The sequence below is a fragment of the Papilio machaon genome, chromosome 14, assembly GCF_912999745.1.
Source record: "Papilio machaon chromosome 14, ilPapMach1.1, whole genome shotgun sequence".
Lineage (NCBI taxonomy): Eukaryota > Metazoa > Arthropoda > Insecta > Lepidoptera > Papilionidae > Papilio > Papilio machaon.
Window position 1 is genome coordinate 7314966 of NC_059999.1, and position 17089 is coordinate 7332054.

Sequence of the window (17089 nt, forward strand, 5' to 3'; positions counted from 1 at the left end):
ATTTCACAAAATCCATATTAATCATCAATGGCAAAAGCGGACATAACGTTGTAATTGATTCAATTTTTGATGTCAATATAATAGCTGCATCTTTAATACTCCTTATAACAAATTTAATCAGTTTCCATACAGAAATATCTCTAACAAAAACCTTAATTCCTTAAGAATTTTGAAATGTAAATGGAATTAAATATTTCTCTACACAACACCAAAACTTATTCACTTGAAAATCTGACACACATATGTTAAATTGTAATAATAATATTTACTTCTAAATATATAAGAAGATTTTATTAATAATAATAATATTCAAATAATCGTGAATCATGATAAAGACATCAGAAATTGAATCAAACGACCACACATATAAATTCACTAAAGTAAACTCTCGATTACCATAAGTAACTCCAAAGCTCACGTAACATATTGTACTGTAAGAACGTCGAAGCAATGAAGAATAAATGCACGATAAGATAACGCAGATTGTCCTGTCTCACTTGTCGAATTACTTGGGAATTGTTCCCCCGCGCTGGAAACTGGCCTGTACGGTAAAACTCTTCTAACATTTTGTCCTTCTCTATGAACCTGTCATACAGCCATTGAGTCATCCCTTCAGTATCTGCTGGAATCTGAGGATTAAAAATCTTTTAAGAATTTTCACAAAGGTGCTATTATGTCATTCACCGGTCATTCATATTGTGTTCTTCCTCCTAGGATGCCATCTCTTAACGAAGGTAAGAAAGTTCTGAACATTGATTCTGGATACTGTCTCATGGACTCTTTTAATTTTTTTATGGTAATGTAGGTAAATGATGAAAGAATCCGAAATCTTTTATGGCTTTTAATATAAATTAATATTTACAACAATTAGGTGTAAGGCAGTGAAATAATGTAGAAGCAAAAAGGAAAATAGATGATGTAAAAGAGATATGATAGGAATCATTTAGATAAATTAGACAAAATGAAGAGGAATATTAAATAATAGGATAACTCTACGTCTAGCCGGCACAGTAGTAATAATGATTAGTGCTGTTTCGACTCGTTTGCTCAAAGAGCTGCTTCCTTAACCACTATTGAAATTACAATTAAGTTCTTACCTCGTTACTTGGATATAATCGGTAGTGCAGGTTTATGGCACAGGGCGGTCGGGTGCCGCACACAATGTCCTGCAGGTGCAACGGAATCCTATCAGGATAGGCGATGGTTACGTCCAGTATCCATTCTATGCTATCACCTGCTTTTGTGTCTACGATTATATTGTTTAAGTTGTTCTGGTTAAAGTTGTTATCTGAAATGGTAAATAGAATAAGAACCTCAGAAATAGACATAGCGTTAAATGTAAACTGCTTTTTTAGATTATTTGAAATTTACTGTACCTTTTTTAGAATTCTCTTTGGATGTGCTAGCTCCTTCATCTCTGCGAGGTCCGATTTCTTCCATTATAACTTTCATCGCACCAGCTCTAGGTAACGACACATATTCCAATTTTGGTAAATTGTTCTTTTCTGCAAACCTAAAATAAAATAATTTGAATAAATATCATATGGTCGCTGAGAAAATTTCCCTGCTATTGACAGACAAATTTATAGTCAGTAATTATTTTAAACATACTAGAATAAATTATAGATGCCAAAAATAAGTTAGGTCAAAGGTTTAGAATTAGGGTCCAGTAAATTTCATTTGCCATCTTAACATTTTTTTCATTGTATCTTTTAAAATATTTTAGAGAGCTCTCAGACAGTTCAAAGAAAAATATTTCAGAAAACAATATCTAGTTCGCGATGGCTTGTCAAAGTAATGGCTATATATGTTCGTACGCCAGATTCCTCGAACATAAATTCAACTGGGCGCTGTTGAAACTTGTTCCAGCGACTCGAGTTTGTGCTAAACGACTTTGGTCGTTCCCTATCGACCCTTATGTGTAGTCGAGTATTCGATGTTGTTTACATTGGTATTACATTTATTTTCGTATCCACACATTTGGATTTTTATTTTCGTATCCATGACAAGGTATCGTCATCATCATCATCATCAGCCTGTATCACTCTACTGCTGGACATAATCCTTTCCTAAGGACTTCCACAATGTATTCCACCAGTATATAGTACTCCGCACACAGCATCCAGCGACGCATAATATGAGATTTTGAAATTTAAAGGCGTGTGCCCGGATTTTACATCCCACTGGTATGTTACAATTGTATTGTGCGCAGTATCTTGTGCGAGCCACCATAAATATACATTTTACAGTTTCACGTTACCTTTGGCTAACCTCCCTCCTCTTATGCAGGAACCCCCCCTCAGGGAACAACACCATGAACTGCCTGCCCAGAGGCATGTAGTATCGGTGGATGTGTTCTCGGAGCTCTTCCAACGACTGGTCCCTTTTCGCTTTGCCCTGCAACAAGAGATAAGGCTATTAGATAATTTGTAAATACGCGACTGTCAATAAATATTAAATTACTGAATGTGGCACTAACAAAAGTGCCAATTCATATACAGTCAAAACCGTTTATGGCGACATCGTTTAGAACAACATACCGGTTAAATTGACCAAAATCAAAGGTCCTGGCTGAATGTTATATACATATCTTTCCTATTAAAACCTGTCACCGGTTGTTACAACTATCGGTTTTTACGACTCAATATGAGTAGTCCCTTCGATGTCGTTATAACAGATTTTGACTGTATATGTTTAAATTATTTGCACGCATTGGCGTAATGGCGTTATGCTTGTCATTATAAAGCGCACTCTAGACCCAGATAATCAATCCAGTCTAATCTGTACTAGAACTATGATCAATTTGATCAGATATCAAGGTTATTACGTAGTGCTATCGTATAAGCCATTCTTGAAACAGAAAACAAACATCTTACTTCTTAACACAATATAATATATCGACGATTTTTTCACCAGTATTATTTGTTTGTTACACAAACATCAGAGCCCCTCGTAGCAATGATGCGGGTGCGCTCGCCGTGCAAAATGTGTTAGGAATTAATAGTTCCTACGTCACGCACGGCGCGGGGGCACGGGGAAGTGCGGGAGGAGGGACGGGGACGTGCCCTAATGGATATTACCAGTATAGGTCCGGTGATATCGCAATATTTCCGACCCCTGGAGATTCTAGGAAACGATAAGATTTAGGAAAATATGTTATACAAACATGACTGTCACTGTGACATTTAAGTTTAGGATGTCCGGAAAATAGATGACAAATGGTTCAAAATGAAGCTATACATCTCACCTACTTAAACCTTTATACTTCTGAGGTTCTTATAAAATCAACACTTATTGTAGTAACACTTAAGTATGTTCATTATCTGAAGTTAAAGTAATTAATAGAATTTGCATGTCTGGTAGACAAAAGATATAACGTATTTAAGTAGACATCTAAAGCGTTACATTTTGAATGTGCAGAACAAAGCCGAGCTCTCGTAATGAAATTGTTAGAGATTAGCCGCCATTCCGCCGCGGTCGCTCGAGCGCCGGACAAAAGCTCACGAAAATATTTCAAGCCATTCCCGTTAGTTTCCTTTGCGACTCGAATAACTTCAACCAGAACTATTCAAATTTGAACATTTTAGGACTGCTGTGTTACACAGATGATGACTACAGTTGTACCATTGTTTAAAATTGTATTTGAAAAAAATTCCTCTAAGCACTTACATATTTTTTAACAAAAAGTAAAATGAACAAATGAGAAGAATTTTGCAACCAAATTCAACACATGAAATGATATAAAAATCCACAGACTTCTTCGGTGGTAGTTACAAGATAAGTTTCGTGTGGTTATTTCTTAACAAAGTGTGAAACTGTCATCGAAACACTTTCAAAAGGTTCAACAACTACGTTCACCCATTATCTTTTCACCGGGAACTGAATAAAGGGAAGCTATGCAATTCTCAACTCGGCATAACTCAATTTCCTGGTTTTAATTGACGTGCGCCGTACCCGCGCTGTTCTTGAGCAAACTTTGAACAAGCGCATTGAACGTAGGTGCGTCTAGCCTAGACTACACTGAACTAGACTCGACTCGGAGCCGATTCGTTTGCTTTTCAACGAGTTAGACTAATTAGTAACTGGAAAATCTCACGCTCTACTGAGTATGTGGAGAATTGTTTGATCGTAGTTTGTGTCAAGTCTTTGTTACCTTTTAATTTAGTTAAATTTGTGCTCGAGTTCATATTTGTGTGATGTTAGTTTTTATTCCCTTTAAAATGTTCGAACTTTTTTCCAATAATATTCACACATCTAAAAAAAAAAACAAACGATAAAACGATTTCACTTACAAATACGTACGAATATCCAATGTGAATTCAACTGAACTTACGTTGAAATAAATGGGAGCGGAACCAAAACTAAAATCAGCCGCGAAACGTTGATCAAGCGCTCGCTGCGTGAAACAGGCGGTAAGCAACAATTGATCGTAGTATGTTGTGCAGCTGCGATGGACAGCCTTCCTTGGGTCGACGGCCCAAGATTAAAGGAGCGAAGGTTACTGCGCGCGAGAGCACGATTGTGCGCTTTTCCATTGTATAAACTTATCGGTACAAAATTAAAAAACTGTTAAAAGTAATAGAAATTAAAAAAAAATTGCTATCACCAAGAGATTGTTATTTTTTTTACTTACACAAAAAATTAAAAGGTATTCGAATTTTTTTTTATCAACACACTTAAAAAATCGACTTCTGGTATAAAAAAGACAGATTCTTTATCTTTAATTGAAAGTATAATTTCACTCGAACAAACTTCATAAATAGTTAAAAAATATTAAAAGTTAGGATTAATTTATAGCTTACTTATAGTTAAGTACCTATTCTTTATTATTTATTACTTAATAATTATGTGTCAACAACATTGGTAAATTTCCGTCCAATTCATCTTTCGTTAGCGTTTTCAAAAGTCCTTCCGATAGCTGAATGGGAACTAGGAAACGTCCGCGAGGTCGATGCTCCCGTGGGAAGCGCGGCACGATACCCAACTCTTATACGGATCAATGCCTTAGTATCGGATGGATAAAACTCCGAAAACTTTTAACAATTTAGTGATACATATTTGCTTGTATCGTATTTTATTATCTCTTGCTTTCACAATTTTTTAACAAAAAAGTAGAACGGATTTTTTTGCTCCAAAAAATTTGCAACTGTGTTACAATATTGTCAAATGGTTCCAACAAATTTGAACATCAATTTAAAGGACTAAAATACTTTTAACATTGACAATGGATTTGTCAAAAAAAAAAACTTCTTTTGTATCTTACAATTTTCTACACTGGATTCACGACTCAAGTAGATTGTACAAAATAAAACTGAATAAATTAATATTAACTATATTAGAAACTTTACGGTCACATGTGAGCTTTATTAAAAAGCTACTTTCAGCTTTGTCCGCCTGAGAACATAACATAAGCCGGTTCGCAGACAGCACTACACAATAGACTACATTATAAAAAAGTTTCATTGTGCTCACATTTTTCGATCCGATTGAAAATTGAATACTTTATGTTACTAGATTTTTTCAGTACATCAGTTAAATATTCATACTATATCGTACTCAGACATTAAGTGGTCACAAAGGGAGTCACTCAGTATAGATTTAATTCAGTATTAGAAATCTAAGCTTACGGTCTACCGTAGTGACTTATTAACAACACATTAGTGCATGCTTAAAATACTTTTGTTGTCAACAAGCTTGTCCCTACTACTGTATTAACTACTTCACTAGAATACTTACCAACTAGAATATAAAAGCTTAAACCGAACCATATCTCGTAAACTTTGATCATAAGATCCTCTAATAATCATCGTTATGAACTTTCGTATACTACTAGTACAAAAAACTATGAACGATATTCGTTAAAAGTAGAAATAAATGTTAGAGCCGTCTGCAAGCTTAACGAGACCGACTATACGAAAAACTTTTGCCTCGTTACCGCTACTAAGCGAAAGATAAGAGAAAAACCTTACGGAGCCGTTTACACTAAATTGCAAAATTAAAGTGTACTTTCATCATTATTATCTCTGTATTTTCGAAAGACATGATACATTTATTTATGTGTGTTAACAGTGGAAAATGACAAAAAGATAGACATGACAGACTACCATACAGAACTAAAAGTCGTTTCATGTTACTAAAGCTTAGAAATAAGAAAAACAATTTTCAGCACAACAAAAAATATATTTGAAAAAACCTGCCAGATAGAAAACAAAAACAGCCCACTTTTCATGTCACTGAGTATATTTTAAAAGTTGCTACATATACTGTTCTCATAGAAAAGCAAGCCTAATTACCTGCGGCCGACTCTCCTCTATTCTTATTTTAATTGCGCGGTGGACTGACCGAAAAAGGAATGACTCACTCGACCCCTTTCCAACCTCTGACAATACATCGTGTGGGTTTTACCTAGATATTTAACAGGAGAACTTTTGTTTTAGGATAAGAACTACATAGACTAGAATAGATTGTTAACTAAAACAAATTTCAAATAAAAATATGATTGAAAATGTTACGTACAAATACATCAAAGAAATATAAATGGTTACGTCATCACAGAGAGAAACATTTAAACAGTCAAAGCTAAAAGTGCAAATTAAAAAAAGAAAAAATACGACTCTCGCATTCACTTCTCGCATGAAACGTTATGAATATAAAATATCGCATCAAATTGCTGTAGTACCGTAAAACGTACGTTACAGGTGCTTACAATTTATGACCCTTGACAAGTGAAGCACAAAGGAGTTTACAACGTGTTGCCCGTAATAGAGGCGGGAGTGGCTCCTACGCGATGTAGCTTTCAAAACAACCGGGATATTGTAAGGATAAATGGGACGGGAAATTAAAAACGGTAAACTTCTACTACTGCTGTTAAAGAAAATCGAAGTTGTAGCACGGCGTAGCGTTTCGTAGACGTTTTTGTCCGCTACAAAGTTATCGTAGTAGATGTCGCAAAGGGAATTAATTGATTTGTTGCTTACAATGAAATAAAAGGGAATAATTAATGTGGAGTTCATTTTTTAATTATATTCAAATTAGGTATAGAGACCGTAAAGATGAAAATCGTTAAATGAATTTGTGTGAATATTAAAATAAAATCTTTTACATAAATTAATTTAAAGCGATTTATATAAATGAAAAATAATTTAAAATTTAATTTATATAGATGAAAAGAACAATATCATCAAAAAGTAATTATTCAAACAACATTTTTAATGAAATTAAATCTTTTGATTCGTCCGTAATTGTTTTGACTCGAAATGCGCTCAAAACGAAATTTTACTTTTTCCATCCATTATTACTTTAATTAAAAAGAGCCAAACCCTTCAATCTTAATTAATATCAGCGTTCATGAAGGACTTGTCAATAAAATGCCGATGATTTTGACGAATGCTGCTTACGTTATAATAGACTAGCTTTTACCCGCGAGTCCGTCCGCGCGGAATAAAAATAGAAAACGGGGTAAAAATTATCCTATGTCCGTTTCCTGGTTCTAAGCTAACTGCCCACCAATTTTCAGGCAAATCGATTCAGCCGTTCTTGAGTTATAGTGTAACTAACACGACTTTATTTTATATATATAGATAGATTTCCAGTAATTTGTCAACTGATGAATTTTTTGTTTATATTTATTTGTTACTGCATTATTTACTTAACTGTTAAAAAGCCCGTTATATATTCGAGACAAGTTTTTATATATTTAAGATTACGTGACTTATTTATTTTATAAAAAGATAAGTATATGTATAAGTAATGAAAGTTTCAGTTTCAGTTTGAAAGGCGTTCCTCAGGGAGTCGTCCGACCGCCAGTATCCCGGGCATATAAAGCCTAAACTCAAATTGGTTCCTCCGCCACGGCCTATATTCGCCTTTGGGCAATGTTGTAAAGCTTTTTAAACAATTTTAATCATTCATAGGATGAAAAATATTCTGGTAAAGATAAGAGATATTTAAAAACAGTTAATAACATAATTCCGACATTTTTTAATATTGAATACAAATATTGATTGACAGCGCAAAAAACGCCCTGTTAACGATTAAACAAGAACAATATCAGAACGAGACAAACACGAAAAATTTCTTACATGTTTGTCAAATTATTTGATAGCAGCTTATCGCACGTGATAATTAAGTTCAATTTTCTATAACAAAAATATTTATAAATAAAGGTTGTTTACTAATTACTATAATCAAAACACCTCGGAAGCAATCCGTACTACCTAAAATAGTTCTAACGATGCATGTATTCATCGGTTGCGTGAGAAAGGTCACGTAGCTAGCACACGCTGCGCACGCGCCGACACGCTCTATCGCCCGCCATTATGTGTGCGCGTTTTACATTCTACATTCTACACGAGATCTCGTTTTGTAATGTTTATAATACTAAAATAAAAAAAAATTATATCACCTATATTTTATAACTCCAAGAGGTATTACTCCATCAAAGGATGTTCCAACCGTGCTCACCTTAGTAGTGGAACTGCCGCGCCCCCAATAGATATAGCGGGTCAATAATTAAAACTATTTTTTTTTCTATAAAATGAATAAAAAAAATTGTAATCACACTATTGTTATGCTTTCAAATCATTCACTAAAATGTATACGATGATAATAGAACGCCTTCCATAATATGAGGCATTGTCGTGTAGCAACGTATGTTTTTAAATTGTAAAAAAATACACTGCCGAGGGAAACAAAGCCTCGCAAATAAAACAATAAAACAGAAAAAAAAAACTTGTATCTTGGCGAGCGAACTGTTTGGAGTGGCTCCTCTACATTGTCAGTCCATTGCAATTATTGAGAATCGAATAAAGAATTTATAACAACGATTTTCCATACAATTTGTAAACGCAAGCAGCGTAATATTGGTATATTTACTCATAACAATTTAAATACTACTCCATTACTTCCTTTTGTATATCCGAGTAAAAACAGACTCAGCATTATTATGGATTTTATTTAGTAAAACAAAATATGACTTCAATATAAATTACATGATTTATAGAAAATCTCATCAAAGTAATGAGGCCACAAAACAAACAAATATTTGTAAAGAAAAAAGTAGAATTGAAAAAAAAAACAATCAAAAATTCAAAAACAAATCTTAACGAGCCGACAGGCAAAATAACCTAAAAAAATAACTCTAATGAATACAAACTTTGTTAACCTTTAAAAGAACTTAATTACAATCGTACCACAGATTAACAAAGATAATCCCGCAAAAGAATCCCTTCAGTGAATTCCCTTGGAAAACTTGTACGATCGGCAAATAGAGAAGGAACTTCCCGCAATTTCCGCTAGAGGTCGCTGAACGAGGCCCACGAATGAAGGAAGCCATTACCGTTACTTTTAATACTGTTTTCTTGTCGTCTTTTATTGTGGATTTCGATAAAAAAGAGCTTTCAAAAGGTTGCATAGCTAAAGAAATAAATTGCAAACAGGTTTTGTTCAGTGCTTTCTAACTTCGTTAATCCCCAAATAACCACATTTCTAAGAGGTCCAAAGGGCAATTAATAACGCGAACGAAATCTCCATTCTAATCCATAAACTGCTTCTGAATCTGAGCATCCATCTTCAACTTTCAAAGTCGCTAAGCAAAATCCCTATTTAAACAAGAAACTAGAAATTTCAAAGAGACATCGATCGGGGACAAAACCGCTGAGAAATTATCAATTAAAACAAATCGCCAAACTCGGATACCTCAATTATAATAATGGACAACTTTGCATTAATCAAGCGATTGAACCGCTGCAGGGTGGATACAGGGGTCTGAATATCTCCGACCACCCGAGTACTCCCGAGTCTTTTGTCTATAAGATTGAATGGTAGAGACTTTGTGTCTACAAGTGACGTTTATAATTAGCCGTTGTACTCGTGTACGCTTTGTGTTCAACTTTTTGTTTCTCGAAGCGCTTTATTCTTGAACTCGTTAGCCTGTCTTCTGTGTATTCTTTAACTGGTACGAATGTTCTTTTAACTGTTATCATGAAATGAAATATAAACTGCTACTGGAAAATGAACTTTAAATACATTGTGCATAACAATAAAAAAAAACTTGAGAGGTGTCAAGGGACACCCAAATGGAACGAAGTTAATTAAATAGTGAAGGAACCAATGTTTATTCTATGAATAAAAAACTGAAGTCTTCACAAGAAGTACATTTTATTTCTATGAATTTTCGTTATATATTGTCACGTCGTTGCCATGGTGAAGTAGCGCTCATTCGTCGTTAACATACTTACTATAGCAAAAAGTGTCGTGACAACTTTTCGTAAGAAGATTTTTTCCGTCTAGCTCCCTTTCACAACGCGCGATAAGGAACTTCGTTCCAAAATCTCATACGACATTTATAGGAAGTATTGTTGCTAGTCAAAAAATGTAACTTTGAGAAAAATAATATAGAACATGAGTACACATCCAGAGGTTCTAAATCCGAGGCGCGCTTTCGCCGCAGTTTCCGGCCCAATAATTGCTCGCTGTATAATTTTACTTTGAATGGCTGATTGTCAAGTTTGGCGGCGCTCGGCCAATTGTTCCGAGGCGTTGGTAAAAGGTTTTGTCGCGATTATGCCTAGCCGCGCTTTGTAACCGAGGACTGGCGATATGTGATTTCACGCTCTGTTTCTTGTTAAAATTAGACATTTTATTTGAATTTTTTCTACGTTCTATTAAATCTATATGAATGAATGGAAATAATTCATCTAGTATTCACAGGCAGATGAATATTACATCAAATTTAATATATAAAATTCTCGTGTCACAGTTTTCGTAAGCGTACTCCTCCGAAACGGCTTGACCGATTCTCATGAAATTTTGTAAGCATATTCAGTAGGTCTGAGAATCGGCCAACATCTATTTTTCATAACCCCCCCCCCCCCATTTTTTAACTACGCGCGGACGGAGTCGCAGGCGACAGCTAGTAAAAATATATTTATAAGTCTAAAGTGTAAAATCATACAACGGATAAATAAATCGTTCGAACAATATTAATTTAGATCCTATACAATCTACACTATGTTAGTAAAGTAACAAAAAAATGGGAACCGGAAATTTTTGGCATTTTAATATGTTTTCTAAAATTATCTGAACATTTGAATAACATTTATTTCGCCCTTGACGTACCCGTAGTCAAAAATTAAATAACATAGAATAACAAGTAACGCTGTGAGCCTTTTGAAGAGGTTCCTTTGTACATCATTCAATTGTCATGTGTATGTAAATGACGTGTAACGAGGGATGCTTTTTGTATTTTTTTTTCTTTGCGGCAACGGTTGCCGCTTTATCAAAAATGTATTTATTGAAATAGTTTTTGTGAGTTTGACAACCGAACACGTCTCCTCTGAAACGTTGATTTTTTTTAAAAGAAATTAATCTCCCCTGAAACTTTTTCTTTTTTTAAAAAGAAAAGATGAAGTTAAAGTACTACAGTAAAATATCACACAGAAGACAGGCGTGATGTGCATTCGATTTCGCGTTCCGTTTGATGAGTGTGCCTGTCGGAAACTTTAGACCTCTTCCCCTTCTCACCCTTTTATTTTAAGGAAGGGATGGGATGAGGAAATATCCTATTTCTGTTCCTTCCCTCCTCTGTCTATTAAAGGTAAGCAATGCATCTTCAAATATATAAATATATGGGCAACAATCGCATTTGGCGAATTTAGGTGGCCATTGCTAGTTAGGTAGTTTGCCACACATTGGACAAACATAATAATTTAAAAAATCTTACTAATATCATGAAAAAGTAACTAATGGATGGATGGACGGATAGATGGATGTTTGTTTGAAGGTATCTCTGGAACGGCTTAACAGATCTTTTGAAATTTGGCATAGATGTAGAACATAGTCTGGAAGAATACATAGGCTAATAATAAAGTTTTTTTTTAATTCCGCGCGGACGGAGTCGCGGACGACAGCTAGTAATAAATGAATAAAAATGTACACGCAATCAATCTAAAATATGAACTATTGCCAGAAAACTAAGATCAGTATATAGTGATCAAGGCAGCTACACAAAGCTTTATACTTTCACTTGAAGGTTAGCGAAGTAATCCATTTAAACTGTACGTCAGATATTGTCGTCAAAGCGACAAGTCTTTGTGAAAAGTCTTGCACACGTCCGCGAGACGGAAATGGCATTCGAACGGTAATGACTTGTTTCCATTATCCTTAGCAGTGGAAACTTGGACTTAATTTTTGTTTCTATTGCAGTGTAGTACATTTGTATATTGAAAAGAGTCTGGTCACTTCAAGATATATGAACTTCTTTATAGAACAGACTTATTTTGTTTCTTTATATATTATGTTTAGGAAATAAATGTTTCGCATAACAAATAATATTTTCAATTAAAACAAGCAGCATTAAATCATAAACGATTAAGAAATTGGTGCTTCAGTAAGTCACAAAGCATTGTTAAATGCATTACATACATTAGTGTGGTTATATTACTGTATACTGATTAACGAAGGATTTACACTATCAAAACATTAAACGAAACAAAATAGAAACATTCTATCACCCCTCTCACTTTTGAAAATGGAAGGAAAGTGTTTCGGTACTAAAAAAAAAACTAAGTAAAGATTTTTTTTAAATGCATTCTTTCCCGCCATCAGCATGACATTTGTGAGTTGTAGATAACACATTAGCACACATCGAGCGCGCTAATTGAGGCCGCGGTGTACGGCTTCCGTATCGGGTGTCCGGGTAAGCCGGATATTCACGATTTTTTTCGCTCCTCCAACTTGCCTCGGTGTTAGATTCCCGGGGCAATTAAATTTTATCGAACTCCTATATCGAGCGGAAACCCGGGGGCTTAGACACGAGGATTAACTGCAAAAGCGTAACTTGTAATAACGATAACATAGTAGTTTTATGGTCTCGTACACTATGTCACTGCTCGTAAATTCGATTCCAATTTGTAGGAAAATGTTTGCTTGGCAATAATAACTAACTAAATACATACTTCTCTTGTCTGCACTCAGAATCGCTTAATCTTTAGTATAGATTTTTCGTTTAACATTCACAATAAGAGACTTCCTTAACCGAATCAGTGCGGCAGCAGACTTACGATGGTTTTGAATTAAATTATCCATACAATATATCTAAAATTAGAGTGTCTAATTGTACATAATTTTATCATATTTAAGTAAATATGATAAAATTAAGTATACCTACCGGAAAAAAATGGGTTGGTTTTGACGGAACTTTGAGGGGAAGGTAACTAATGCATGCGGGATTATTATATTAGTTATTTTACTTTTTTTTAATTCCACTCTGACGAAGTCGCTGGTAACCGCTAGTATAAAATATTAATCAATCTAATCTCATCTTCCTGTACTTTATAAATTTTTTAAATACACTTGACGACATAATAAATCAAAAACACCTCCACACAAAGAGAACATACCTTGTTACCTGACGCGCTCTTTAAATTACGTTACCAACTCCCCAACTGCAACGGGAGTGTATTTCAGGTAACTATTTTACGTAGTGAATACGATGAATGCCTTTAAAGTTGCGCTACGTAACAAAGTTACGTAGGTAGTTTATGAATTTAATGACATGCATGTGCGAGCGAGATGGCGCAAGGCGACAGAACATTGCCGTGCGGTACGGACTGCAGAACATATCTATACACAAAACTAATACTAATTAGTAACGAGATAGTCAAGACGTTACTTCATCTGATATCGAATACCAAACAAGGGAAAACTTTGTACTTATAATATTTGAGTAGACTTACAAATACTTGATTCCCATACATTTGTCTCGCTTTGAACCGACTGCCGAGCGTTGTTCGGACGATTCCTACTTATGTATAAATTAATCTTTAGAATGTCGTTACTACAATATAGTGATACATTTTTTACTTATTTCAATGAAAATATGTTAAACTAGTTTATAAATCAACAAATATAAATTTAATCTTCTGTCTGTACCGACGGATGAAACCGCGGTCGTTCATACAGGCTATGACAGACGACCGCAGTCTGTATTGAAATTGCGTTCATAATCCGGCCCGATTGAGTTTTCATTGACCGAAGCTTTGCGGCCCTCCGACATCACATACAGTTATGTCCCATTACTATTTATATATTTACTTCGTAACATGATTTGTGAATGTTACATACGTAGTATAATTTATTTAGCCTCAAAAAGTTCATAGTACCTTCAAATGAATAGAATAAATGCAATGTAGATACCTTTAACCAAATACTATAAAAGGTGCAATGTAATTTAGTTTACGTACAGTAGGAAAGACCACCAGACAATTCAATAAAGAAACAACAAAAAAAGAAAACTATACATAAATTCATCAATGAGGAAAATTCAGCTCGCTACGACCAGAATGAAAGGAACGCTCGCCACACGTTCCGTGTTTATTATATGAATGTATAGAAAAAAAGTTTCAGGGCTCTTCGTTATTTGGGGTATTTTGCAAGCAACAATATCGCAATTTATCAAACGAGGCTTATTGTTGCGCACCCCTGCTAGCGCTGGTTTACCTTCTCTCCCTTATGCACCTACCTTTAACAGACGCACGCCATTAAACACTTAATACCCTTAAGCTGTAGGATCAAATCGGCGTGGCCGCGGTGAGATATGACACCGGCTTTTTGTTCACAATAACCAAAGTGAAACAGCTATAAATACGGATAGCGCAGGTGATGTTTTCATTTAATTTTCTCGAGATTAAATTTTGTCTAGAAGGTGAATAAGCGTTGATAAGTGACGAAAAGTACATCAAAAATATTTTGTCAACAAAATTGTACACAAACCTATTCGTAAATTTGTACAAAAGATCTGAACCTAGAAGCTCGGATATACTCAGACGTCATCTTAATGAATAGTAATGAAAAACCTTTTTTGCAATACAAAATTTTATTAAAAAGTCTTCTTTATTTCTGCGAAGATCATATCAGAAATAAATCTCCGATAACGAGCGGACCGAAGGCGAAATAAATAATAATGAAAAAATGAAAATAGAAAAATTTTCAAACAAATTACACCGGAACAAATAAGCCGAGTGGAGACAATATTACAAAAGGAAAGAATAAAAGCGAGGTTTCAATAATAAATTATCAAAGGAGCCCATTTACCCCGAGTCCCCCCGACCGGCGCGGCGCGAGGCGCGAGCCTGGCCGACACCTCCCGCCGCTGCCTTGTTGTGTACTCGACTTTACAACGCGCTGCAAGTCACGAGCTTCTAGCCTAATGCACGCCAATACTATTTTAACCGGAATTTTTCTTTTAAATAACAGCAGTACAAGTGACAGCTAAATTTTATCGAGTCCTTCGATTTTAAATAGGCTAGAATATATAACGCTTTAATTCATGTTGTCTTCCTTTTATTATATTTCGAAATAAAACAACCATATTACCAGCTAATAACGCCGAGCATATAACGTCCCCGTGCGACTATAAACTACATTTTATGCGAAAAAAAACACAGGGATTGAACGCTCGATAATGTCAAATTATAAATTTGGAACCTTGGTATTACTATTGCTAATAACTAAAAAAAGTAATGAAATCGCTTAAGTCATTGACTTAAATAATATTTAAAGACGCATTCACGTAGAAGTTTCAAGATATAAATTAGCGTTCGGAATAAGACAAAGAAAATTCTTGGAAGTCGAGAGGACAGGAGTGTCGGGGAGGGGACTGGGACATGCCGGGGTAGGAGGAACGGGGGATGTAAATCAAGCATGTGGGCGATTGATTGACTGCCGACTTAATCAGCCCTCATTTGAATAATCTCGCCCGCGATTTGTGACGCGGATTTATCTTACAACATTGAATTATAAATTAAAGATGTTATATAATAAGGGTGTTTATAATTTGATTACAAGACCTGGATGCAAAACGCCAAATTATAAAAACTCGACTCAAGCCTTCCTATACCTACACATACGATTCCTCACGCCGTTTGTACTATGTGCCGAGCGACCGGACCTTCAAAACTAAGTTCGGATTTGCCAGTCATCTCCGATCGCACTCTCGGAGATAACAAGATAGGAAGGTTCGCCATTGACGGATTACGTCACGAAGGACATCATCATCATCGTTCGTTACTATATTTTAATTTATATGAGAACAATATTCTATTATCTATTTATGGTTCTATTACAAGATACATAGCGCTTTTATGATTATTAGTTAGTAGTTAGCCGATCATATAAACTCTCTACGTAAACTTCACACGTATACTAAGCTAGAAGAAGCTATCAAGCTATTTTGTACACCTCTAGCGTTCGCTTCGAATGATAAAATCGCGGGGCATTTAAAAGAAAATCGTTCTTATTAAATATTTTCCTCTCAATAAAGTGGGTGGCGCGGCGAGCGTTAAATACTTCGCGTGCCGGGAGTTCACGAATTCGAAATGAAAAATATTGAAAATTATTGTCATATTTCCAAACAATTAGCACCCCACTTGCGCTTAATGCGCAATCAATTGAAAATATTCGACACCAAATTTTACAAAGACATTTTATTATTTTAACTTCAAAAGATATTTTATCAAATTTTCATCTATTTTAATTTTGTAAAATCATAATTTTCCCAGAAACTCAAAGATATATTTCAAATCTATTAAGTCAAAATATGACGTATCAAAATTAATAATTTCCACTTTCGAAATTTAATTTACGTTCCCTAATTATAGAGGCCCTTATGTACTTTAATCAGAAACTAAAACAGAACTACGCCATACGTCATATTGAGCATCATTATAATTAATCCGTCCCCAGAAAGCATAAGTAAACTTTAATTAGAGGCAAAATTAAACGATTTGATGAAGACGAGCTGTAGTGGGGATATAATCCTATTAGTGGGACTATCGAACGGTAAAATCGTAGCTTATTGAATATTACCAAAGAGAACTTAGCTCTGTTATTGCTTGGAGCAATTGTTGAAAGGAAGGGCGGTCTTGAGTACGGTGACTATGATGTCGAATTTTTAGAGATTTTTTTTATCCAAAATGAAAAGAAAAGAAGAAATCTATTTCTAACTGTGATTTTTCACGCTGAAACAAAACCATTGTTATTCCGGTTGTTGCAAAATATAACTATTCAATGGTAAAACATTTTATAAAAG

The 17089-nt window shown here is 34.8% G+C and overlaps 1 protein-coding gene across 1 annotated transcript in view; it reads right to left on the minus strand.

Annotated features, from left to right (window-relative positions):
• Positions 1 to 219: 219 nt before the first annotated feature.
• The window catches only part of LOC106708382 (acyl-CoA:lysophosphatidylglycerol acyltransferase 1), a 52423-nt gene continuing 35553 nt past the window's right edge, over positions 220 to 17089 (minus strand). The window contains exons 2-6 of the mRNA XM_045681104.1: positions 2261 to 2397; positions 1377 to 1513; positions 1098 to 1288; positions 510 to 629; positions 220 to 231 (exon numbers count right to left, since the gene is read on the minus strand). Coding sequence (XP_045537060.1) covers positions 220 to 231; positions 510 to 629; positions 1098 to 1288; positions 1377 to 1513; positions 2261 to 2397 — 597 coding nt within the window. The remainder of the gene's footprint in view (positions 232 to 509; positions 630 to 1097; positions 1289 to 1376; positions 1514 to 2260; positions 2398 to 17089) is intronic.